General features: G+C 36.6%; 3 protein-coding genes and 1 long non-coding RNA gene across 4 annotated transcripts in view; 2 read left to right on the plus strand and 2 right to left on the minus strand.

Moving 5' to 3' along the window:
* LOC307169827 (cell adhesion molecule CEACAM1-like) overlaps positions 1 to 26,803 on the plus strand; it is a 444,926-nt gene that overhangs the window by 91,878 nt on the left and 326,245 nt on the right. Inside the window, exons 2-3 of the mRNA XM_079890655.1 lie at positions 5,364 to 5,699; positions 6,126 to 6,425. Of these exons, the coding sequence (XP_079746781.1) occupies positions 5,364 to 5,699; positions 6,126 to 6,425 (636 nt within the window). The remainder of the gene's footprint in view (positions 1 to 5,363; positions 5,700 to 6,125; positions 6,426 to 26,803) is intronic.
* The window catches only part of LOC307169900, a 351,093-nt gene continuing 326,261 nt past the window's right edge, over positions 1,972 to 26,803 (minus strand). Inside the window, exons 3-4 of the long non-coding RNA XR_013823233.1 lie at positions 7,421 to 7,465; positions 1,972 to 2,007 (exon numbers count right to left, since the gene is read on the minus strand). This is a non-coding gene — a long non-coding RNA (uncharacterized lncRNA). The remainder of the gene's footprint in view (positions 2,008 to 7,420; positions 7,466 to 26,803) is intronic.
* On the minus strand, positions 9,271 to 15,988 carry LOC307169853 (SLAM family member 5-like). The gene is made up of 5 exons (XM_079890697.1): positions 15,885 to 15,988; positions 14,992 to 15,324; positions 12,885 to 13,166; positions 12,560 to 12,777; positions 9,271 to 10,276 (listed from the first exon to the last, which is right to left on the minus strand). The coding sequence occupies exons 1-5, from the start codon at positions 15,931 to 15,933 to the stop codon at positions 10,232 to 10,234; spliced, it is 927 nt and encodes a 308-aa protein (XP_079746823.1). The 5' UTR covers positions 15,934 to 15,988; the 3' UTR covers positions 9,271 to 10,231.
* The window catches only part of LOC307169866 (uncharacterized protein), a 114,743-nt gene continuing 105,793 nt past the window's right edge, over positions 17,854 to 26,803 (plus strand). Inside the window, exons 1-5 of the mRNA XM_079890745.1 lie at positions 17,854 to 18,031; positions 18,237 to 18,569; positions 19,300 to 19,632; positions 20,379 to 20,510; positions 22,647 to 23,995. Coding sequence (XP_079746871.1) covers positions 17,980 to 18,031; positions 18,237 to 18,569; positions 19,300 to 19,632; positions 20,379 to 20,470 — 810 coding nt within the window. The 5' untranslated portion in view covers positions 17,854 to 17,979 and the 3' untranslated portion in view covers positions 20,471 to 20,510; positions 22,647 to 23,995. Of the gene's footprint in view, positions 18,032 to 18,236; positions 18,570 to 19,299; positions 19,633 to 20,378; positions 20,511 to 22,646 lie in introns of the transcript that reaches the window.

Below are 26,803 nucleotides of genomic sequence, written 5' to 3' on the forward strand. Positions count from 1 at the left end.
CAAATAGTCATTTCAATCGATGTCAGCCAGTTCAACAACAAATGCGTCTAAAGCTATTTATTGTCGTCGTCATAGGATGTCTCAACAAACAACGTCAGACTGTTTTATGTCACGTAGGCTACGCTATCATTTTTTTGCAGCAAATACAAATGTAAATAAATTAAGGTCTGCTCTATCTCCATAGACAGTATATAAACGTCTATCTCCCTCCCCTTAAGAAAAAAATAAATAAATCGTTTGTACTTAACGTTAGCAAACGTTATCACAGTATTTGTGTGTGTGTGTGTGTGTGTGTGTGTGTAGTTTAAAAAAATTGCGCGAACGTTATCACAGTTCGTGTGTGTGTGTGTGTGTGTGTGTGTGTGTTGCACATCCATAATTGCAAAGAGGACGCGATTAAAACTTTGTAAGTAAGTTACATACATGTATCAAATAACCATTCCGAGACGTTTAGTCCATTCTCATTCGTGTTTATTCTGTGCCGGAGTCTCTTCATCATCTAGGTCCAGCAGCTGGGCGGGGATATGCAGCTCATTTACATTTAAAGTGGTACGCACAAAACAGCTCTTTTTAAAACAGGCCCCAAAAATGACATTTTCAAATGGTTATAATAAATTAACTGTGGGGTATTTTGTGCTAAAACTTCACAAATGCATTCTGGGGACACCCAAGACCAATATTACATCTTGTAAAAAGGGGCATAATAGGTGCCCTTTAATGTAAAATATGTAAAATGGGTTTGAGTGCAAAACAAATGGTTTCTTTTCAGATCGAAAGTTAAGAAATGGTTTATGCAATTTCATTCATTCTCTCATGTTGTGGCATTTGTTGTTTTCATCTATAATTTAATCATCTGTTGGTTTGTGTTTCAGGTGTTTCTTCTGCTGAATGAGATGAAGTGAAGGAAGGAGAATCTGTTACTTTAGATCCTGGTGTAATAAAAAACACAAATGATGTGATTATGTGGTATTTTAACAACACTCTCATCGCTGAAATCACTGGAGATCAGAGTAAGATCTGTACAGATGTTCAGTGTAAAGAGAGATTCAGAGACAGACTGAAGCTGGATCATCAGACTGGATCTCTGACTGGATCTTTATAAACTACAGATCATCATCAACAACAGCTTTGGTATCATAAGAGTGAAGAGATTCAGTGTTTATCTCATGGTGAGTGTATAATTCAGCCATTAAATGCATTTTCTTTTATGAATACAAAAAAAAGTTCAATATTTTTAAATCAACCCAATAACTGATGGGTTGTGGACAGTTTAAAAAAGCGAACTTTGACTCAATGACACTTTGACTAATGTTATTAACTTGAAAAATGCAGTTTTCCTGTGAATATTGTTTTCTGTTGAGTGTCTTATAGTGATTTTAACTGCCAGTGCCATTTATTATTTAAATCAATATCATACAAATTATGACCAGAAAGCTGTATGTAGAAGGTGTAAATATGAGTCAAATATATTGTTAAATACTGAGTGTATTATCAGTCGAGCTGTTAACATTGTCTGTCTGTCTTTATCTGTTCCAGGTTCAGGTCTGTCTCCAGGAGCTGTAGCAGGAATAGTTGTTGGTGTTCTGCTGGTTTCTGCAGTTGTAACTGATGCTGTGATTTACTGTCGCCACAAGATGCATTCACCAATACAACAGAATGTCATTTTATGTCCTTTATTTTTAACACAGTGAGGCAATCAAAACTCAAATAACTCCCAAATTAACTAAATAACAATTCATATAAAAATGTAAAGTGTAACTTTTGTCAGATAGCAAGTTTCTTGTTAAGCCAGGGACACCAATACAACAGTTTAAGGATTTTAGATGTGATATTGAAATCATAATACTTAAATTTTGTAATACTGAAGTACAGGAGATGACAGTTTGATGCAGTTTAAAGACAGTGTTTAATATTTAGGAACTGAAAACCTCTGAACATAAAACACAATTCTAAGTATTTGTGTGTTTGTGTATGCTGATAACCCACCAAATGATCCCAATGACATTCCTTTGGAGGACATGGAACATCCTTAAATCAGACTCAGGCCGAGGCTCCCAATAAAAACAATGTAACATTTATTATTTTTATATTTTGAAATGTATTTGGAAATGATGGAGAGAAGATCAGATGAAACTCTCACTTGTCACAATTCTAAGATTTCAGTGGTCGATACCAATACCTGTGAAAGTGAAATGTCAGAATTATGTGAAGAATTAAGGAGTATATGTGAATTAAATGTGGCACAATGACCTTCATCATCACAGTTTACTAATGCTTATATCTAATTCAAGGGATTCATTAATATGCTGACGGGACGCTGCAGGCACCGGATGGTTCTGTCGGGAGAGACAGGACATACAGTACTGTAGATGCTTTCAACTACATACTGTTTATCTACTAGTGTGTTCTAACATGTAAGTCGTGATCACGAGATAACAAGAAAGAAAAAAATGAATCACTTATTAGGTTTCCGTTCTTTTTGGTTAGATAGTTTAAAAAACACCTATCCCGATTTGAAAACTCCCCAAAATTGGGAAACAAATTGTTGTTCCGCAGAGACTTGGGGGTAGGCTATAGGTCAGAGCAGCTTCTCTCTCATACGCCTACGCATGCACATTGCACCCACTGTTACATGCTCAAAATAAAGCACTGCACTGTGATTTCACAACACACTCTACCTTCCATTATGGAGGCTCCCATGTTAATTTCACTTGAATTAGCAAAAGAACTGCGTCGCCTTTAATGCAGAAGAACAGAATGCTTATCAGATTCATTAAGGAAAACCATGGGGGAAACGTGCTGCAAATGAAGCTTTTCTTTAATTCGTTCTCTGTGATATTGATTTTACTCGAAAAAGGTAAGAACTTTATTTGTTACAATCTCTCTTCCGGTGCTTTCTGTGACCACTGTAGTAGCCTAGCCTATGGTGCCTGTTTCACACATACTCTGTTTGCGGTGCGTGTTGCAGTGCCTTTGTGCTTTCTCATGCTGTGTTTGCAGTGCGCAACTGATCCACGGCTGTACCACAAACACAGCATTTATTCACTTTTTTTTTTTTTTAATTAAACAAAATATTTTTATAATCAGCATCTTTTATATAAAAAAATTAAATAAAAAAGTTGTCAGCATTGTGATGATATTTTTAGAATCTATCTAATATAATCTAATCTAATGACATCTAATGTTTGAAATAAAATTTGAAGTGGAAAAATGTTTGAAATAAGATTTGGGGGGGGGGGGGGGGGGACTGTTATAATTGTGTAGCATAGGTTCCTACTTTCTCTTGCTCAGCAGATCATAAGCATTACGCAACTGCTGAAACAAGTACCAGTCAATCACTGAAAACCTTGGGATCAATTGAGTTAGTTAATTATTTATTCGGGATAGTTACTTCTACTAATACTATCAAGAATTTCTCTCACTATACTATTCCTCTTACTCCTAAACAGTTTGCCACTGTATTTGGTGCTACCCTAGTTAAAAAAAATAATAGAGATTTGTTTTCTTTGTGTTTCCACTCCTTATGTCATTTCAAAATGGATCAACTTAGTGGGAAATATTTTGTGGAATAAGGTTTGGACTATTCCTAACAAGTATATATTGGTAAATACGGTCAAAGAGATTTCTTTTAAGCTTATTCATTATTGTCCTGTTAAAACTTTTATTGTGTCATTGTGTGTTTAAATTAAGGATATGTGAATTTTACTTTCTGTGATTCACAACCAGAGACTCTTTTGCATCTTTTCAGCAATTTTGTGATCATACAAGAAAACTTTGGCAAGATATTTGCAAGTTCATTGTAAAAGACTTTGAGCTTTATTTCAAGGATGTTTTGTTTGGGTTTTTCATTTTTGAGAAGCAATATGAAAATGTATATAGAGATAAATAAGCTGTTCAAAAAAAAAAAAAAAAAAAGCTGTTAAATGAACTTAATTAAATTAAGGAAAACTTTAAATTGAATTAAATTTTTTAAATCAAATAATTGTTTTAAATGATTTGTTTTAATATTGTTGTATGAACTTAAAATCATTTAGTCAAGACTACAAAAACAAATTGTCATTCCTACTAAAGTTTTGCCATGCCTAATAGAGACAATTTGTCAGGTTAACTACATTTATCTTTTGTCCTGCCTAAAATTGCCAACATTATAATTTTAGCTAACTTTAACTCTACTTCCAATGAAAGTGAAATACTTATGTTCAATTAAATTAAAACCACTTTTTATATAGTAATAATACATTTTACTTATGCCTATATATAGTTTATTGATGTCCACAGCCTAAACACAGTCATCACCACTCTTTTGCATAATGTAACCACAAAATTCAAAAACATTACAGAAAGTACTCTAACATAACTGAACATTAAACACTAACATTAATAACAACATATTTCCATTTACTGAAAAACATATAAAGTAACACTTTAATCCCCAAATTAACCCTCGTAATGTAATCCCTTGCAAAGCATGCTGGGAACTACAGATCCACAGCCCAGTTAGTTGTCAACAAAAAATATTCATGTAGTTATATCACACAAATGAATTAAGTAAACTTCGGTTTTAAATATATTGATTTAACGCAATTAAATTAAGTTGTTACAAAATGTTAAAAATAGTGTTACTTTAGATTATTTTGATTAATTACATTGAACAAGAGGCAAAAATTCAAAAACATTTTGAGTGTATTTTCTTTCCAACATAACTATTTTACTTGCAAAATACTTGATCCACTAATGTAAAACAATGAAAGTGACCCCCATTTTTTCTCACTTTCAAGATGTTAAGGTCTATATTAAATCCTTGTCTACCTCCTGTATAGCAAAAAGGCTAAAACATTGAATGTAACAGATCTCAGATCCTACCCTGACCTAAAAAGCCTCAGTATCCATCTAAAAATTTCTACGACCAGAGGCATGTTAAAATGTAGATATACAGTATTAGCTGTTCAACTTAGTGTAAAGCTTGTCTCCTTCAATTGTCAACTGCACTCGTTCCTGTTGCGTGTCCTTTTTAAATCATAACTTAGCGTCTAGATATTTGTCTTGGCGTGCTTGAATGTTTTAATAGCACTTGATCATCATATAGCCAAAGGATGGCAGGAAAATAAACAGATGCTGTGTTAAATATTTTTAACGACTTAAACTGGACAAATAAATTGCATGCTTTAAAATGTTGATTTTGAGAGCCCTAGTTGATGTATTTTACATCAGCTGATCAAATGTAGCTTGAAAGTAATGTGAGTCGCTTTAGATAAAAACTTCTGCCAAATTATTAAAGTGTAATGTAAACACTATTTATGTGGGAGATTCAAACACCAGGATTAAAATATATATTGTAGAAAAACTGTTCATTTCTTCTTTAGGTGTTTTCGGTGTTGGATCAGATAAAGTGTCAGTGTTTGTGATGGAGGGAGATTCAGTCACTCTATACACTGGTGTTAAAACAAACCAACAAGATGATATTAAATGGTATTTTAATGACACTCGCATCGCTCAAATCAATGGAGATCTCAACCGGACCTGTACAGATGTTCAGTGTAATGAAGGCACTGAGAGATTCAGAGACAGACTGAAGCTGGATCATCAGACTGGATCTCTGACCATCAGAAATATCAACACAACACACTCTGGAGTTTATGAGTTAAAGATCATCAGCAGCATCAGCATTAGTGGAAAGATCTTCAATGTTTCTGTTCATGGTGAGTTGGTGAATGTTTAATGTTTAAATGCAGTTTATATATGTTTAAAAATTTGCCAGATTTTTTCCCCAATGATATTCGGTTCTTTCTTATCTTTTTTTTTCTGAGTTATTATTCTTACAGTATTCAGATCTCGTACAGTTTTTCCATTGACAAGTTGTTAGTTTAACAGTTTTTTTCATAGGAAGCTGCAGTTGAGCTCAGAGGGAGTCGACAGTGTTTAATCACACATCTCTGATCAGCTTCTGTTATTATCTGTTAAAATGAGGATTTCATGTAATACATGTAAAATGGGTTTGAGTACAAAACTAATTGTTTCTTTTCAGATCGAAAGTTAAAGGGTTTATGCAATTTCATTCATTCTCTCATGTTGTGGCATTTGTTGTTTTCATCTAGAATTGAATCATCTGTTGGTTTGTGTTTCAGGTGTTTCTGCTGCTGAACAAGATGAAGTGAAGAGAAAGTCAGTGAAGGAGGGAGAATCTGTTACTTTAGATTACTTTAGAATAAAACACCCAAATGATGTGATGACGTGGTATTTTAATGACATTCTCATCGCTGAAATCACTGGAGATCAGAGTAAGATCTGTACAGATGTTCAGTGTAAAGAGAGATTCAGAGACAGACTGAAGCTGGATCATCAGACTGGATCTCTGATCATCACAAACACCAGAAACACAGACTCTGGAGAATATAAACTACAGATCATCATCAACAACAGCTTTGGTATCATTAGAGTGAAGAGATTCAGTGTTTCTGTCATTGGTGAGTGTATAATTCAGCCATTAAATGCAATTTCTTTTTGAGAAAAAAAGCAGTTCTATATTTTTAAATCAACCCAATAACTGTTGGGTATGGACAGTTTAAATAAGAGAACTTTGACTCAATGACACTTTGACTAATGTTATTGACTTGAGAAATGCAAATTTCCTGTGAATATTGTTTTCTGTTGAGTGTCTTAGTGATTTTGCCAGTGTTAAAAACAACAGAAGTTGCCATTTATAAGTTAAATCAATATCATACAACTGATGACCAGAAATGTGTATGCATAAGGTATAAAGGTGTAAATATGAGTCAAAGATACTGGGTGTATTATCAGTCGAGCTGTTAACATTGTCTGTCTGTCTTTATCTGTTCCAGGTTCAGGTCTGTCTTCAGGAGCTGTAGCAGGAATAGTTGTTGCTGTTCTGCTGGTTTCTGCAGTTGTAACTGCTGGTGTGATTTACTATCGCCACAAGATCTATACACTAGTACAACAGCATGTAAGTATTACAAATAGCTGATTGAACAAGAAATAGGGATTTAATTCTGTATACAAACATAAATGTAAACTGTGAATGAATAGTAATTTTTTGTCCTTTATTTTTAACAGTTCACCAGTGAGGCAGTCAAACCTATCAAAAACACAAATAATGCCAAAATTAACCAAATAAAAAAATCATTTAAAAACATAAAGTGCGACTTTTGTCAGCAAGTCTTGTAAAAATGCCAATTCAACAGTTTTAGCATTTTAGATGTGATATTGAAATCATAATACGTAATTTTGTAACACTGGAGTACAGGAGATGACAGTTTGATGCAGTTTATAGACAGTGTTTAATATTAAGGAACTGAAATCCTCTGAACATAAAACACAAATCTGGAGTAGTATTTGTGTTTGTGTATCTGAAACATCAATCCTCCTCATGACTTTAAGCTTCTGTGAATCTGTGTCTTCTTACAGGAGGGTGATGCTGATAACCCACCACATGATCCCAGTGACATTCCTTTGGAGGACATGTAAAATCCTTAAATCAGACTCAGGCCGAGGCTCCCAATAAAACAATGTAACATAAGTAACTGATTGAGGACTGATGGGACACTCCAGGCACAGGATGGTTCTGTCGGGAGAGACAGTTTGCACCTCAATATCTGGACCATTTCTGTACCAGGTGCTTCACAGGACATACAGTACTGTATATGCTTTCAACTACATACTGTTTATCTACATGTGTTCTAATATGTTAACTATGCCATGTTTAGTCTAATCTGACAGCTTATAAACTGAACTGAATGGTGGTGAATAGGGCTGCGCAATAGGCCTACCTGAAACCCTAAACCCCATGGTTTACACTGATGTTAAAATAACACTTCTTATGCTATAGTAAAGCACTACTGACACTTTCAGAAGTTGTAGGCATGTTTTCTTGTCACAAAAAGAATGTGAAACACGTATATGTAGGTTATCTAATTTTAAATATATTTTTTAAGATAATTTAAGTTTATTTTACACATTTTAAACATTATCATATCACATATCGCATTATTAATGAGATATCGCATTTTCTTTAACATCGTGCAGCCCTTAGTAGTGAATTTAATAGATATATTAAAGTATCCTAAGGTCAAATCTAGGTAACATTGTTTAAACATGCATTTAGGAGAATAATTATGTTAATGTTCTTCTCCCCTTCTTGATCACTACACATTTGCCATACCTAGACAGCAACATGGTGTCGTCCCAGATCCATTGCTGTCTGGGTATCTTTTGGTTTCCGTGTGGTAATTTCACTCATATTTAACAATGCTTTACTCAGGGTATATGAAGGAAAGATAACTGTTGATCTGGGAGAAAGGCTTTAAGGCCTCTTCTGCACAGCAGTGCATTGTTTTTTTCAGCTAACTCTTTATATACAGTAAGTTGTTTCATTCTTCTGTCTGTATATTTAAACATGTAACTTAATAAATAACTTTGCCTGCTTTAAAGGCTTCGAGAATCTTTTCTTTTACACTTATAATGTTGAAAGCTAAAGTGATTGTAACTTTCGTTATCTAGTGTTCAAGTTAAATCATGTTTTCCTATTAGAAAGACTTTTACCTTTAAAGAATAAAGGTAATTTATTCTCGCTCTTCATTCAGGGGTAAAACGAAGTTTGGAATATGTGAGCAGTGATATACTGTAATCGAGCATCTGACGCCGCTCACACTGCTGAGTGTCATGAAGATGCAAGGAGATAAACCCAAATGCAGACAGTGTACAATGAACACTAGGTTTATTGGTACAAAAACAGGAAAACAAAACCCACGAGCGGGCAAAACATGGACAGGACAAGGAATCATAGGCTGACAAGACTAAACTATGACTAGACAATAAACACACAAAACTTCTAATAAATACTCTCACAATGACAAGACTTTCCACAAGGTACTCACAGGTATGATTAGCAATGATAATGAATAACACTCATGTAGGAGTCACACAATGTTTGACAATGAACCGACACAAGGCAGCAGACATGAGGGGATTAAATAGGGAACAAATGATGAGGGCAACAGGTGATAATGGGGAAACAATAATGACTAAACAAGGATAACAAGGAGGGCGGGGCTAGATGACGAGACAACACAAGCACATGGTCCAAATACAAGGCCATGTGCTTGCACATACAACATGGGTCTGTCATTATCCTGCCTCAAGACTAGAGAAATACAAAGACAAGACAGAATCATGACACTGAGAGCAAGGGTAAGATGAATATGTAAATATGTGCTGTGCGCTTTCCTCTCAATAACAAAATAACCACAACAAAATTGAGAAAACAGCAAGCATTTTAATAAAGCATAAGAAGAGCATCTGATCATAGCAACATGGATATGTTACAAGCTCTGCAATTCTACACTCCAGTAAGTCACTTTATACAATAATCAAGCAGCTTTACCGTATTAACATGAAAAACAGTGTCAGTGTCGTTTCATCGGAAGTACAACTTAATTTTCTACGGCAGTGTTCCAGTGCGCTCATATTTTCACTCGCAGACGTCTGACCTCGACAGACTGAATAGGAGATGTGAACCAGAATTTTTTTTTAATATAGAAGGCGGAGCCTCAGCCCACTCTTACCTATTACAAAATCGCCACGGACCAATGGGAGTACAAAGGTGTTTACCTGCGGGAAGTTTTTCCGGATGTTCGCTTTGGCAAGCTGTTTTTCAAACTCCCAAAACGAACTTCGTTTTTAAGTCTGATTTTGTTCAAATTGACATCACAGCAGTTCATTCTTCAATTTCACTTGAAGTATATCGAGGCCTTTAGCAAATAAGCGCGTTAGGTGTAGATTAGGCAATCGGCACTGTGATTGACATGACCAATTAAATCTTTAGAAGAGTTTCCTCTGCTTTTTGGGGGGTAAAAAAAAAAATCTCGCCTTTACAGACTACTGTACAGCATTATGCAATGCATTCACTATTCAATTTAAAAAGAGAATTGAATATTCAATAAAGTTAGTAAATTTCCATGTGATGTTAAGCTAAAAAACTAAATTTTGTTTCTGGATGCTGTACTATTTGTGAACCACTACATTACAGTACTAATACAGAGCAACAAAATATCAGACATCACAAAAAGAACTTATAAAAAATAAAACAGATGTGATCAAAATGTCATAGAAAGATCAAAAGCAAAACAGAGATTCTGTGAGAAACCAAAGGTTGTGACTCAACATTTGTAGCCGTATGAGCTCTAACATCAGATCCAGTAGATCCAGTTTTTTATCATCAATTTTTAGGGACATTTTCGTACATGACCTCTTTCTTTGATTTCTGCAAGGAAACAAAAACACAATCAGGAACTGCTGATGCAAAGTGAACATTAATTGCAGACCATCCTTTAAAACAAGACCTTATTAAAGTGTCTGTAAAATAATTGATTTGCTAATAATAGCAAGGATAAAGAGCAGGAGTGCAAAACCCAATTCCTGGTGGGCCATAGCCTTGCAGAGCTTAGTTCCAGCCCTGCTCCAACACACATATAGGCTGTGTCTCAATCAGGCCCACAGGGGGGCAAGAGTTGGCATGGCCCACCCAATCAGGAGTTTGGCCCACCCTGGCCCCACACCGAACAAGGACTGATTGTAAAATTGGTGTGATGTTCAATTCAGCTCCAGATTTTGAGTGAGATTGGGTTTTCGCTGCTTGATATCAAAATTCCACTTGTTATTTAGAAAGCAGTATTAAAACGTGACCACGGTCTTCATAAACATTCAAATGACTTTAAACAATTCACGTGCAAGAAGACTCGAAAGAAACTCAATTTGGTAACCGCGCGCTGTTTTCACTGCACATACTCACAAGTCTGAACTGAGATCTTTGTGTCTTATCGCGCTTAAATGAATGAGTACACACAAAATTGTAAAAATGCCCATTTTGGCTTGTATCCAAGTAAACAATCTTAACTGATGTAAAATAAAAAGTCTTAATGAATGTAAACAGTTGGGGGAATATCTGAAATGTGTCAGATCAGTGCATTTGTTCTTAAAGTGACAGTAGCTTAATACACCTGCTGCTGACCTTGACTGAATAACTTAAGCTTCAATAAGGATTATTTTTAATGCATATTATGAATACTGTTTGACATACCTGATCTGACCTTATTTGTTCTGTTTTTGTGCGTTCTATTTTGTGTATGCATTTATTTTTTAACTTATTTAGTGGAGCTAGTGAAAATTTTGGAAGGGCAAGTATAGGCCTCACCATAAACTCCTTAGTGTTGAGCTCTGTGTTTATATAGAGTCCATTAAGACCTGCTACTTTTGTGATAAAATAAAGATACAACATTTGTTACAGTGAAAAAAAAAAAAAAAAAAATGCTAAAACCCCGGTCCACCAGGATTGTCACTTGGCCCATCTTACATCGGAAAGCTGGAGCCGAGCTTGGTCCCAATTCAGACGCTGCATCCCTCGAAGGACGCGAAGGTCAGACTGAGTGTTTTTAAAATGGGGTGGTCTAGCCTATGGAGGATTGTTCTTGTTGTTGCCTAGCAACATCTTCTGTTGAAGAGTGGCAGTAACATTTGTAGAGTTTTTTACATTAAACTGTCTGAAAACAAAACAGGTTTCACAAACTGTCTAAATATGTTCACCATAATAAAGAGTATAACTATATATATTATGTAAGAGTATATAACTATAATTAGCTGGATCAGGTGCGTTTAATTACACTGTGGCCTTACAGAAACTGAGTTTTTCACCCGTTATAGAGTCTGTATTTTCTAGCAGATGTCTTAAACCTGACACTGTATCTGCATCAGGCAGATAAATGTTTGCAGCCCAATACTTTGTAGGTTTGATATTGTACCAACCTAATAAATAAAATGCTGAATTTTTTTTAAATGTGCATCTCATAAGTTGAAATTTTTGTTTAGAGTTTTAAAATGTACGCTGCCGCTTGTGAAAATCTTTTTTTATTCAAACACTGAGTGCTTTAGCGTTTTGATGAGAAATATCATTGAAGTGTCAGAGTATACTCTTAGATAACAAATAATGTAGATAACAAATCTCACACGATCTCATACGATTCGAATATAACCAACATAATGTCACGTTCACACGCTGATCTAATGATTATAATCAGAGTGTGAATGTGAGGCACCACATGGCTCATGAAATGAGACATAGTGTACGTCTATTTAAATAACACAATCCTTTTGATATTTGATTCTCCATGTGAAATATAGCTCAACACTTCGATTTTATTCTAATATTAGGAATTTGAAACTTTATAAGCAGAGTTTTAAAAAATATATTTTTGTTAAGCGCCCTTTCAGATGATGAAATTGATGACACCAACATCAAGTAGTCAGAAAGTTTAATTGTAATGGACATTGTGTTTTCAGACTGCTTATACATTTTTATTTGCGTAAAGGAATGTATAGGTCTGTAAAATGGAAATATTGTATGTTGGTGTTTACCTTGAGTTGCAAACAATGCATACACTTGAGCCTCCCTTGAGACGACATACGAATGTTCACTGACCGTCTGATGTATACTAAACTTCAATCAGCAATTTTCAATCAGACTGACTGCAACAGTCATAAATGATCTTACCGTTTTTGGTGTTGTTGGATCACACACTGCTGAATCGGTTCTGTCTTCCTCCTGGGTCTGGACTGTATAAATAACATTGACAAGCATTAATTTCTTGCTCTCCTGACCTGTTTTTCTACCTTTCTTATAGATAAAGCAGATCCCGATTATAGCAACAATCATCAGAGATCCAGCAGCAGCAGAGACCAACACTATCAGAGACACTGAGACTGGAGGAACTGAAGGAGAGGAAAAGAGAGACAGTCATTATTGTGAGTGAATGTGTCAGTACAACAGAAGACAGAGCTGAGCTTTGCAAATAACATCACCACAAAAGTAGGCCTACCTGCACATGTGTGACAGAGTGTGTTGATGTCCAGATGTGTGGTCTGGTTGCTGATGGGATTGTTCAGCACACAGCTGTAGGTGTTTTTATCCTGATATTCCACCTCCAGAGGTAGAGAGAGACTGATGCTGAGATCACACACACTGATGCTGGACAATACACTGATTCCTGCGTACCAGGAGAGAGTCACATCACACACATTCAACACTGATGAACACACCAATGAACAATTTGATGATGATGATGAATAGTCTCTACTGATGACTGGAACAGGCAGATGAGCTGGAAAATATAAGAAAATATAGAGAAATATGGATAATTCTAAACAACCATCTTGTTTTAGTGTAGCGTGTCAGTGTGTCTGTCATCTCAAACTATAAAAGGATTAAATCATTTGATATGTAAATAGTTAAAGGAACTATCTGAAGCTCAAACGGCAGTATTTGTGGCATAATGTTAATTAAAACAAATCATTTCTATTCGTCCCTACTTAAAAAAAAGAAGAAGCAGAGTTTGTACCAACTGCGGAGGGAGGGGACTCAGGAGGAGGACGAAGAGCAGGTGAAGGGCAGACAGAAGGCAGGAGGGTGAGGGTATGTAGACTCTGGTGCCGGCAGCTCGGGAGACTGCGGCTGCGGAGGCAGAGCAGGTGGAAGAGGATACCCAGATGAAGCCAGAGAGCAGACGAGCCAAGGCAATGCTGAGGATTCTGAGGGACATGGCGATGCCGACGGCTCTGGTCGACCGAGATGCAGGCTGGAATCCAGAAGGCCGCGGTGGAGCCGGAGCGACAGAGGACCAAGGTGGAGCTGGAGGGAGTGAGGAGCCCAATGGAGCCAGAGGAATGAAGGGATGAGGCGAAGCCAGAAGAGTGTAGTCCCGAGGCAAGGGCAGGCCGACGAACGACCAAGGCGAAAGCCAGGGGACGAGGAAGCCTGACAGAGCTGGTGGACTGTTGGGCCACAGTGGAAATGAGGGAGGTAGGAGCCAAGGTGGAGCTAATGGACCGACAGGTCGAAGTGGAGCCCTGGTCGCATAGGTTGGAGGCGGAGACCGGGGATTCACCGACCCTGATGGAGTTGGCGACTGGCAGACCTGCGGCAAACATACGTCACCGAAGATGGACTGAGGGTGAGCTGAGGGGCTGACAGGAAGCAGTGGAGGCAGGGATGAGAGATGGATGATTGGAGGAGGCGGGAGAGGGAGGCTGGGTGGGAGTTCAGAAACAGATACAGGCTCAGGAACAGATACAGGCTCAGACGTGGTGGCGGCGTGGCGTCAGCGGCCATCGTGGCTTAGGACTTTGGCGGTGAGGCAGCAGCCATCTTAGCCGAGGGTTCAGGCGGTGAGGCAGCGGCCATCTTTGCCGAGGGCTCAGGCGGTGAGGCAGCAGGTATGACTTGAAGACATTCAGGCTGTGTGGCAAGGAAGATGGCTGGTGATGGTGGTTGAGTGACTAATTATCAGCCTCACCCACAGTGAAGGCTGAACCGTTCAACAACAGCACATGATCCAGGTATTGTATGAATGAACATGGTTTAGTGGCTGAAACTGGCTGGTACAGAGGAACATCCAGTCCAAGTCCAAACACGTTCTTTAAGACGTCATCTGTCTAGGTGAGCTGGTGTGAAATATCTAGAAACTCCATCACATATTCTTCAATCGAGCAGCCGTTCTGAAAACAGGTTAGTAGACGGTTGGGTTTTGATGGGTGCGGGAAATGCCCATATTTTGTGTTTAAAGTCAGGTATTCTGTAACACTGAAATTCACAGAAGACGAAGACGATTCCAAGATTTATTAAACAAGTACTAACAAAAAAAGAGCCAACAACACACAACAGTGTGGTATATGCACAATACCGGATGCTGAACTACTTCTTCTTCTTTTCCTTTTATTGGCAATCGCACTTAACAGTGCATTACTGCCATCATCAGGTAGCTTGGATCAGAAACATTTCCTATATCTCTCAACATTTCTACCCGTAGTGCCGTTGAAATGTGTGACAGACGAGGATGAGTAATTAATGACAGAATTTTCATTTTTGATGTATAATAAAACTAATAAAGCAAGAATATGTGGACAAGGACAAATGAGCTTTTTACTCACCATAGACAGAAACACTGAATATTTTTGTTGTCAGTATATTTCCACTTATCTTTACTTCATAAACTCCAGCATGTTCAGTTCTGGTGTTTGTGATGATCAGAGATCCAGTTTGATCGTCCAGCTTCAGTCTGTCTCTGAATCTCCCATCAGAAACATCATCACATGTGGAAAAGATTTGCTTCTTCTTTTTAATTTTAGCTATGAGAGAGTTGTTAGCTCCAAATGTCCACAGTATATCTTCGTCTTCATGTATTTCAGTAACATCAGTGTTTAGAGTGACAGAATCTCCCTCCATCACTGACACTGACTTCACTTCATCAGCACCAAACACACCTGATGAACAAACAGATTTTACACAGATTACGGCCTCTGATGGTTTACAAAGCCTGAAATCAGCTAAAGTTTTTAAATGTGAATTAAAAAAAAACTCACAACAGCAGCAAACAGACAAAAGAAAATGAAAGGTGAGATACATGAACAGACATATGTGTGTGAAGTAAAAAAAATATTTTTATGGTGTTTTTAAAAGTCATCTGGCATAGAGCAAAATAAATGACACTACAAAGTCAGTTACAACATATTTATATTTTTAACACCTTGTGAATATGTGAACATATATATCAGTGCATAAAACATGTTTCTTGCACATTTTGATTAATGAATTTTATATTACTTTTGTTGTTTGTCATGGTTATCATTTTTAGAGATATTAGGGATATTTTAAAACACAAATTCATTTAAATACTGAAGATTTGAAAGTAGCTCAATGGAGGATTCTCTTTCTGAGCTTCCACTGGTTGAAATTACTATGGTAATGTCCATTATTTTCAATGATTTAACATCTGTGAAGAATGCTACTGTTATTAAGTCAAAATAATATATTTAAAACTTACCAATCAGACGGCAGAAGCACAAACAGAACAAAACAAACATGTGAAACATTTTCTTCAGCTGCTCAGTGAAACGCTTGATCTAGTTACACAATCCGCTGATAACCATCAATTTATTAATCTTGCATGCATATGAATCCTCCCACGTCAGCCCTTGACCCTTCTAGTTCACACACATTACATACACTCACCGAAAGTGTGTTATGATTTTATATATAACATATACATGTTCTTCTGTCTCTTAAGACGTAAACTATACCTAATAGTGGAAAACAGTCTTCATTTGATCATTTAACACTGATAATTATGATAATTATTCAAACGTAGTTTCCTTACTATGATAAATATGTAAAATTAGAATGGATTATTAAATGAATCTTCCTAAATTTCATGTTTAGAGAGCCTATTATAAAGTTGATTTTAAAATATATTTTTAATTCACTTCAAAATGGGGGGTGGGGGGACAAAATAGATAAAACAATCTGCCATTTCACATTGACACTAGCAGCTCAACTGAGTCAAACTGAAACCTGATGCAATCTGATTTCTATAGAAACATACTTTTATCTTTTTAGTGGACAACAATCTTGGCTATTCAGTGCATGTGCGTATAGTGTGTAAGCAAAGAGTTTCTTCCTGTCCTGCTGTTTATGAAACTTACAGTTGATAAGAACAGCTTTACAGCCTAATAATGTTTCAAAAACAGTCAAATCAGAGCTACAGGTCCAACTGCACACTTATCCATCATGCATCTTTGATAACGTACACATGTTGACAGCTAAACAAAACACTAAATAATACACCAGAAAAAAAGCAGTAAATTTGTGGTTTGTATGTTAGTCCTCTGTGTCGTCTTTTGATAAGACATTGAATTCAAACCCTGATCTCAAGAGGCGTGCTAGCAGCCTAGCAGCTGATGCTGGGTGTGGTCTTCAGCATCCTGGTTAGCATTGCCCTCCTCCCATGCCGGAGACCTGGGTTCGAATCCCACCCAGAGCATGTCAAATAGGAACGGTTACATTTGGTGCTGTGACCCGGATGGGAGTGAGGTTTAGGGGAGTGAGTGTAACGGATGTAGGCTAATAAAAGTGTATAAACCTCATTCCCCAGATGAGAGGCGACTGCGGTCCTTGTTATGCAACTTTTTTGAGAAGTCATATTTCTATAGCCCAGACATCATGATTAGAGCTGCTCATTGCAGTGTGTGTAGTTACAACATCTACCAGCAGGTGCTAATGGGATAAAAAATTATTAAAGAGGATTGTATTCTGAGCTCTGTCTGAAAGGCCATGAGGTCAGACTCAAGTTCTCAATTACACTGAATAAATAACTTTGTTTGACAGGCAGTATTAACTAATGATATTAAATGTAAAGTTACAGAACTCTGTCTGTGAAAGCTTAATGTTTAAATTCATCCATGATGTAATTATCTTTCTTGCGGCTTCAAAACTTGCATCATGTGTTTGATGGTTATCTGAAATTCTCAATGTTATGTCTTATTTTATATGCTCTCTATGTATTTTTCCCCCCAAATCTAACATAAATGTAATCAAACATTACATGATACGCAGTCTAAAGATAAACTTTGTTTACCCTTGTATTAATTTATTAATCAATGACAGATGAACATAGGCTACTAAAATATTTTAGTCGCTGCACTTTAAATACACGTCCATACTCATGTGCATAGCTATCTTGATGGGGACATTGTATTTTTTTTAAATACAGTTAGTTAAAATAACCTAACCCTTAAACTTATGACATATTTTAGTTTAAGTGATTATTGAAGACTTTGTTTTTTTATTAAAATACTATAATGTAGTGTTCAAAACTCTTTACCAGGCAGTAGTCTAATTTAACAATATTAATTCAATAAAATGATACGATGTTTTACAAACAGAACACGACGAAAAGCCTAGGCTGCGTGATAGAAAACGCCACACCCCCATTTCCTCGTCATCGCGCGCTCCTCAGGGAAGTTCGAAATTAATTTCACTTTAAACAACTCCGTCTCCAATAAAGCAGAAGAACAGAACATTTGTATGGATCGGAATTTGCTGTCATTTTTTTCCGTGTTGAAAATGGAAAAGTGTTGAAAATGAAGCTTTTCATTCATTTGTTCTCAATGAACTTGTTTTTTCTCGACCGTGGTAAGACTTTGATTTGTTACAATCTTTCTTCCTGGTCAACGATAAAATAGATTTATCAATATTCAATAGTCAATAGTCAGTATTCGTAATGAGATATGAAAATACTGTATGATTGAACAAATGTAGCTATGTAGGCATAGGGAAAGGGGGCATTGTTGAAATCACAACACTTTTATATGTTTTTGTTTAACTGTTTCTTCTCCAGGTGTTTTCGGTATTGGATCAGACAGAGTGTCAGTGTCAGTGATGGAGAGAGATTCAGTCACTCTAAACACTGGTGTTCAAACAAACCAACAAGAAGATATTAAATGGTATTTTAATGACATTCGCATTGCTCAAATCAGTGGAGATCTCAACCAGACCTGTACAGATGTTCAGTGTAATGAATATGAGAGATTCAGAGACAGACTGAAGCTGGATCATCAGACTGGATCTCTGACCATCACAAACATCACAAACACAGACTCTGGAGTATATAAACTACTGATCATCAGCAGCAGCAGGAACAGTGATAAGATCTTCAATGTTACTGTTCATGGTGAGTCATTAATGTTTATTATTTTAGTTTATATATAAACTAAACTGTAGTATATGTGTGCTTAAATCACATTGTTAATATGTTTATTTATTTATTTTTTCAAATAAAATTAAACGTATTAAGTTATTGTCTGTATATTAATTTGCATATATTATACAGTTAATCTCTTTACAAACTTGCTATTTAATGGCAGTTTATAGAATTATCTCAGTTTACAGAATTAAAAGTTTTGATTTAAAACTAAATAATTTCCATTTGCAAGCTATTGGTTTTAAGAGTATTTTAACAAGGAAGCTGCAGTTGAGCTCTGATTACATCGTCTAATCACACCACCTCTGATCTGCTGATTATTATCTGTTTAAATGAGGATAAAAATATGTAAAATGTGTAAAAGCACAAACCATGCATAAATGGTTCTTTTCAGATCAATAGTTAAGAAGGGGCTTGTGCAATCACATTCATGTGCAGTTCTTTTGTAGTTTGTTTAATGGGTGGTGTGGCACAATGGATAAGACACATGCCTTTGGTGTGAGAGACCCGGGTTCGAATCCACTGTGAGACACCAATGTGTCCCTGAGCAAGACACTTAACCCCTAGTTGCTCCAGAGGCGTGCGACCTCTGACATATATAGCAATTGTAAGTCGCTTTGGATAAAAGCGTCAGCTAAATGAATAAATGTAAATGTTTTCCCCAAAACGATCCTCCAGCATCTGTTGGTTTGTGTTTCAGGAGTTTCTGCTTCTGAACTATATGAAGTGAATAAACAGGAGGGAGAATCTGTCACTTTAGATTCTGGTGAAATAAGAAAACCAAGTGATGTGATGTCTTGGTATTTTAATGACATTCTCATCGCTGAAATCACTGGAGATCAGAGTAAGATCTGTACAGATGTTCAGTGTAAAGAGAGATTCAGAGACAGACTGAAGCTGGATCATCAGACTGGATCTCTGACCATCACAGACACCAGAAACACAGACTCTGGAGAATATAAACTACTGATCATCATCATCAACAGCAGCTTCAGCATCACTAGAGTGAAGAGATTCAGTGTTTCTGTCATTGGTGAGTGTATAATTCAGTTATCAATGCATTTCCATTGAGAAATTTAAAAAAGGTATTTAGAAATCAACCCAATAAATGTTGGCTTATGGACAGTTTATTAAAAGCAATCTTTGACCTAATAACACGTTGACTAATGTTAACATGAAAAAAATACATCATATTAATTTTCCTGTGAACAGTGTTTCCTGTTGAGTTCACAGTGCTAATGCTGTTTTAACTGCTGTTGTTAAAAACATATTATTACTGTAACAAGGAGTCTGAGACATTCGGATCCATCTGCAAGGCTTTATTTAGAATCGTCAACAGGCAGGAATAATCACCAGAAAACAGGAACAACGTAGGTAATCCGGAACACAGTTCAATAGACAGGCAATGGTCACAATGGCAGGTAGCAGGAATCGTCAACGGGGTACACAGTCTAGAGTCATACACAGAAAATCCAACACAGAAATAAACGCTCAGAATTACGACCATAGGGAACGATAAGACTTCGCAATGAACAAGAGAAAGTCCGCGCCTTATAAAGGCGATCACTAATGGGATGATGAGCCACAGCTGAGACGGAAAAGTACTGGGTCCGTGTGAGAAAAGAGTCCGGGCGGAACTAATATTCGGGTGATGGTTCCCGCTGTGTTCGGTCGGAAAGGGCCACAGAGGCGCTATTGGTGACAATTACAATGTTACGTACTGGATGGATTATCAGTCACTCTCTCGTAATGATGATTGTATGTCTTTATCTGTTCCAGGTTCAGGTCTGTCTTCAGGAGCTGTAGCAGGAATAGTTGTTGCTGTTCTGCTGGTGTTTGCTGCTGTATCTGCTGCTGTGGTGAAATGGTAGAAATGTATGTGAAAGCAAATATAATAAAACAAAACAGGATGTAAGTATTACAGCTGATTTAACAAGATATATGAGATTTACTATGTAAAAATCATTTAAAAGAACAGTTAAAGGAATACATTTTTATATTATTAAATAATTACAATTCTTTTTTTTCAACATAGGATTGTAAAAGTTATGTTCTGTTTTGTTGTTTTATCAACATGGTGTTTTGGTTTCCCTGTTTGCCTCCGCTTGCCTGTGTTCCCTGTGCTCATTTACGGTGGCCGAGAGAACTCAATGCCCTGCAACTGAAAAAAAAAAAACCCTGCAAATAGAAAAACATCCACAAATTAAGAAAACATCTTTATCAGTTTCACAACACAAATGTGCTCCAAATACTCACAACACAACCAAATACAGAAACACTGCAAATAGCAGACCACAACAGAAATGGTTTCAGGGGACCCTGAATGCTCTCTATGTTCTTTTTGCAAAACATTGAGAGATGACATGTTTATGTCATCAGAATACAAATGAAAAAAGAAGAGTTAACAATGAGCTGAAAAATAAAATTAAAATAAAATATAGAGAAAAAGAACATGAGGGTAAGATATCAATCTATACATCAGTTACATTGTTCAAACTTTGTCATGTTATGTTTAAATAAGTTTCATAAGAAATGTTAGGTAATGCATGGTCCAAAGATGAGAAGGCAAGTTTTAAAGTTGAGACATTCACACACAGATATATAATGCATATTTAACTATGTTTGTATAATATGTATATTTATTTGCAACCGTTATGTTAACAGCAATAATAAGGATTTTCTGTCGTAAGAACAGCTATTCAGCTGATGGACACAGTGCTGCGCTGTCATGGGAACATCCCAGGTGAAAATAATGAGGAAATTACGTTGTCTTTCTTTGTTCCCTTCACCAAGTGCGTGCCAAACGGCTACTAAACGGCAAACTAGTGCCCTGCTCACTCCAAAGTCCCCACTTCAAGGGCTCTGCCGTCTGCCTTTCGAAGGGAGTGGGGCATAAGGATGCTCACAGGCTATAAGCACATCCCAGCCGGGTTCATCACTTTTTGGGGCCCCCTGGAAACATTTCCGTTGTATTCTGTGCTATTTGCAGTGTGTTTCTGTATTTGGTTGTGTAGTGAGTATCTGGAGAACACGTGTTGTGAAACTGATGAAGATGTTTTATTAATTTGCGGGTGTGTTTTTCTATTTGCATGTGTTTTCTTCAGTGGCAGTGTGTTGAGCTCTCTCGGCCACCCGGGATCGCTTGATTTTGGTTCATTCACACTGCCAGTGTTTTCCTGAATCTGTACGTGCGTTCACACACATCCCGTAATGATCCCATAAAGACACGTGACATCAGGATGTGTCGTGTTAGCAGACATTAATTAATGTGCAACGTGAACGTTGATCTGTATTTAAACCCCCCTGTCAAAGAGTCAACGACAATGTGTCATCATTACGACACACATCTTACGGCATTGGTCCTGCCTTTTGTTCACACAGGACGCGTCCCAGGACTGACCCCAGCAATGTTACTAGGTGATCAATCTCGGGACATGTTTGTGTTCATACAGAAGGCATTCTCTAGAAATTCTATGGCAATTTTCTGTGATGAACGCTCTGTGTGAAAGAGGCTTTGGCTTGTTGAATAAGTCTTTAATTACACAGTTCCTTGAATATAGCAATACAATACTCTAGTAATTCTCCTGCATCGTGCGATTTGTGCAACTAAGGGTGTAACACACATGTACACTGTTGATAGTTATCTTTTTCATCCTTGATTTTATCCTATGTTTTAACAGTATTAACACTACAGAAACAGATGTTCACAGGTGTGGCAGTGTCAAAACTATCAAAAACACTAATAACTCCTAATAACCTAATAAACTAAATAACAATTACTAGAGAAACAATGCTACGTCTTTCAGAGAGCAAGTGTCTTATTATAAAACAGCAATACAACGGTTTAAGAATTTCAGATGCAATATTGAAATCATAATTCTTCCCTTTTTTATTACTTTACTAAAGAAGATGACAGTGCAGTTTAAGAGATAATGTTACATAAGAAAACATCTGTAGAAACAACAGGAGAAAAAACAAAACAATTCCAATTCTCTATCAATCCTCCTCATTACTTTTAACCTTTTGTGAACCTGTGCTTTCTTGCAGGATGTTGATAACCCAGATGGGACAGAGGACCCTTAGGCTCAAATTCAGGCCGAGGCTGCCAAATAAAACAATGTAACATAATTTATAATTTTGATACTTTCATTGAAAGAGACACTGAAGAGAATTAAGAAATGATAGAGAGAAGATCAGCTGAAACTCTCCTCGCTCACAGAGTAATTGTGTCGGGATTTCAGTGGTCGGTGCCAATACCAGTCAAATTATACCAATTTAAATACGACTTCAAAAACTGATTTCTTATCATTTGTTTTTTAGTGATTTTAATGGTAAATGAACACATTTAGCCTTAAACAGTATATGAGCAATAAAGTAAGAAACAGAGCAACAGTTTCCAGCAGTAGATTGATGTTTCTCAGTAGAGGTTTATTAAAGCTTATTTTATTAAAGCTCACTATTAAAGTGAGGCATTATATCTGTTTCTTAACATTTGCACTATAATACTAATCTGGTTTGACACATCAGTTATTTTGTAGCATCTGTTTACATCCTCTGAAAGAACTGACTGTGTTTGTTTTTTTACAATTACCTCAACAAGACAATCATTATGACCAAGATTGTCCTCCTCAACACAGTCTCATACATAAGGACAGTCTCCACTACTGATACTGAAGATGTTTTTACTGGTGTTGTTGCTGTAACTGGAAAAGACTGGCATCAATATGTTGCTGGTGTTTAGTTTAAACATTACTATCACACTAACCCTTGGTTATCCACCTTGATCAGAAAACACTGGTTGACCAACTGTGAATAGCATGGTTTTTTATATGTCCACCAGCTACACTGGAACCAAAACAGACATAATAAGCTTGGAAATTCATTGGTTTATTTTAAAGTTGGTGAAACACTTTGTTGAGTTTTTTTTTTTTTTTTTTTATATATATATTCAATGCCCGTAATTGGAAGCATACATGATACAGGCTGTGTTAAACATTGTTACTCTGGCGTTAAACCTGAGAAATACTTGATGGAGGAGTGTTACAGCCACACAAATGTGTGTATACTTGATAAATTATGCAATTAAAATATAGTAAGTCTTCATACATTTAGTAGATATAATTGTATGTGCAAAACTGTGAATGTCTTCTTACCTGAAGTTGTGAAAAAACATCTGTGACATTTTATGAGGTGCTGATTCGTTCTTTCATTTTATCTTTTGCATTTTTGTAGATGAAGATATTTTTTTTCATCTTGTCTCTTTCAGTTTTATTAATGAAGTATGTTCAGCTGTGGTTGTTGTGTGTGATTGTTTTAAACTCATGGCATGTATTTTGCTGCTGTGTTTGAGTGGGAGAATATTATCACTGTTTGATTAAAATGATTGCCTTCACTTTAATACTCTGTTCTCTTGTTCCTATTTTTGGATTTGTCTTTCAGCTGGTGGTAATCAATATGTATAAAGCCTCAATAGAGGTGTCTCATGATGTTTATGACATGGTAAATATTTTAAGAAAAGTCATTCAAAGCTAATATATGCTAATATATATATATATATATATATATTTTAACCAAACATCGACAAGAACTGGACATGAATGTTGTAGTTTTACAAACACTAAAGTTTTTTAATAAGCTGTTTTAGTATGACAACTGTTGTTTGCACTCTGGACAGAATATTTCCTGGATACAAGAAACAAGGAAATTAACTTGAAAAATATTTGAATGTTCATTATACATATTAATAACATGATTCATTCATGAAGGCTGGAATCTGTTTGTCTCTAAAATATTTTTGTGTGTGTGTTACCAGAAATAACTAAGCTAAGAGTTATACATTATTTTAACACTCATGCAATAAACTTTTACCAACAGTTATTAGTGATTGTTACTACAGTAAAACTGGGATCAGACAACACTCAGAAAAGAAATTAGAACATTTCTGAAAAACGTCTAACACTGTTTAAAGAAGATTCCACAATAAATTATGATTTTATTGTATAATCACTGTAGTATCTGAGGGAAATGATTAGCATTGTCATCTGCTTTATGGTTTTTCAAAATTAATGCATAGTTTTCTTTAACAAGTTGAACACAATGAATAACTCTAAAAGTGATGCTTGAAACACATACTACTGACAGCTCACACACTTCCAGTAATACCACATACTCATGCAGAACCTGTTTGCCCAACAGATCAAACCACATTTTTGGTACAGATGTAAATGCATGGTCTGAATTAGTTTTGAGGCTTTAAGGGTCAAAATGCTAAACTGATCCATACAATACCAATAATTGGTAAAGAATTTAGCCCATTCTTTAGTTCAGACTGAAGTTGTCGCTGGAGTTTCCTAGTGAAATGATCACTGACAGGCACATAATCTACGTGATCCTCCTCTTCATCTTTCTGTAAAAAAAAAAAAGGAGAAAAAAAGACACATCATGGAAGATAAAAAGAAAATATGTCAAATTCTTCCTGATTGATTGAGAGACAGAGTGTTTGATAAAATCTTCCTCATACTGATGAGATGACATGAGATTGGGTTCTCAGTGGTTTCACTTCTGGTCCCAAATTTTCCAAGTAATGACAAATGTGCAAAAAAAAAAAAAAAAAAGAGTTTATTCAACAATTCCATATCAGTCTGACACAGGTACTGAATCGACTGCACTACCAATGGTATTGTTGCTGGTACCATTGCCGACATTGATTGAGACGGGTATATTTATTATCATTTTAAGATTGACATCTTGCTGTTATCACATATTGGGCCCTATCTTGCACCCAGTGCAATTGACTTTGTACACCGACGCATGTATCATTCCTATTTTGCACCCGACGCATAGCAGACTTTTCCCTCCACAGATGCACGTTGGTAAATTAGGGAATGAACTTGCGCTCCCGGGGGCGGTTCAGCAAAAAGGAGGCGTGTTCCGGCGCAAACGTTCCCTGGTGCTATTTTGCAGTTCCAGAAAACAATTCCGCCACAGACCAGGAAAAACCTAGTCTAAAGTCAGTGGCGCGTTCAGATGCTATTTTAAGGGTGCATGGTTGACCATAATGTAACGTGTGCACAAAGCGCATACACTTTGCTTCTCTCATCTACACAGACGCAGCAGTTGCCATTTTTGCAAACCATATATAATTACAAGGAAAGATATTCCACATGAGGGAAATCATTGTGGTGTCCATGAAGATGTGAAAAAATAGGCATAAATCTAGCTTACACATTTACCCAAATTATTATATGCCTGTTTAACCGAAGCTAATTTGGGTGGGTTTCTCCCATCCCCATACAATGTCACTTCTCTGTGTTTTACGGCCCTGGCGAGAACGTTGGTCTCCTCGGCTGTGAACCGATCCTGGTGTGCGCCTGGCAAATCCACCATTATAATAGCAATCCGCCATGGAACAAGCGTGCCTGCTCTTAAAGGGAATGTGAGATGATGCTCTGATTGGTTTATTTCACGTTACGCCAAAACCACACCTATGAGTAATGTAGCTACTTCAGGCCAACCCATTTTAGATTTTCCACCATGTGCAAGTTGGCAGGTGGCAGGTGTATTTTGATGTTAATATTTCATGTTTCACTGTCATTTGCCAAATTCCTACACAGCTTGAAAGATATATGTATGTTCATGTGATAAATGCCATTAAAACATCTATTGAACATTCTTTGAATATTGAATTCCTAGTTTGGACAATAGATGGTTGTCTAACACAGTATGCATACTGCTTGTAGTAGTAGTAGTAAACCAGCATGTTTATAATTAAGACAATACAATAACATATGGTTAGAAATACCAGTTTTATCAATATCAAGCAGCATAATAAGCTGCTTGTCCCTACTAGCAAGGTAGTACTTTTTCAAAGTTCAGGAACTTTCAGGGGTGGGACTTGGGCGCTGAACATGCTGATTGGTTGAGTTCATGCCGCATTTTGATTTGTTGGCTCCACGCAGCATTTTATTTCAACCACCATTTTTTTTTAATCTGTTGTGGTGCGTGCAGTAACAGTTGTTTCTATTCGAATCAACAATGGAGTTTAAAAAAAATGACCGATGGACGACGAGGTTCAGGTTTTATTAAGCTTAAATACAGAGGATGAACTGGAAAGTAGCGTGCAGTCCTACGTCAACGGACTAATTTGCCTAATCTTTGTAGTACTTTAGACCGCGGTGGAAAAGCAGACAGCAACAGGTCTGGGG

This window comes from Squalius cephalus, assembly GCF_949319135.1.
Source record: "Squalius cephalus genome assembly, chromosome: 13".
Taxonomy (NCBI): Eukaryota; Metazoa; Chordata; class Actinopteri; order Cypriniformes; family Leuciscidae; genus Squalius; species Squalius cephalus.

Coding starts and splice junctions, on each gene's coding strand:
- LOC307169853 (XM_079890697.1), bottom strand. CDS start 15,933: ATGTTTCACATGTTTGTTTTGTTCTGTTTGTGCTTCTGCCGTCTGATT. Junction 15,325..15,884: donor GTGCTTCTGCCGTCTGATTG/GTAAGTTTTAAA, acceptor TTTGTTCATCAG/GTGTGTTTGGTGCTGATGAA. Junction 10,277..12,559: donor ATCCAACAACACCAAAAACG/GTAAGATCATTT, acceptor GTTTCCTTGCAG/AAATCAAAGAAAGAGGTCAT.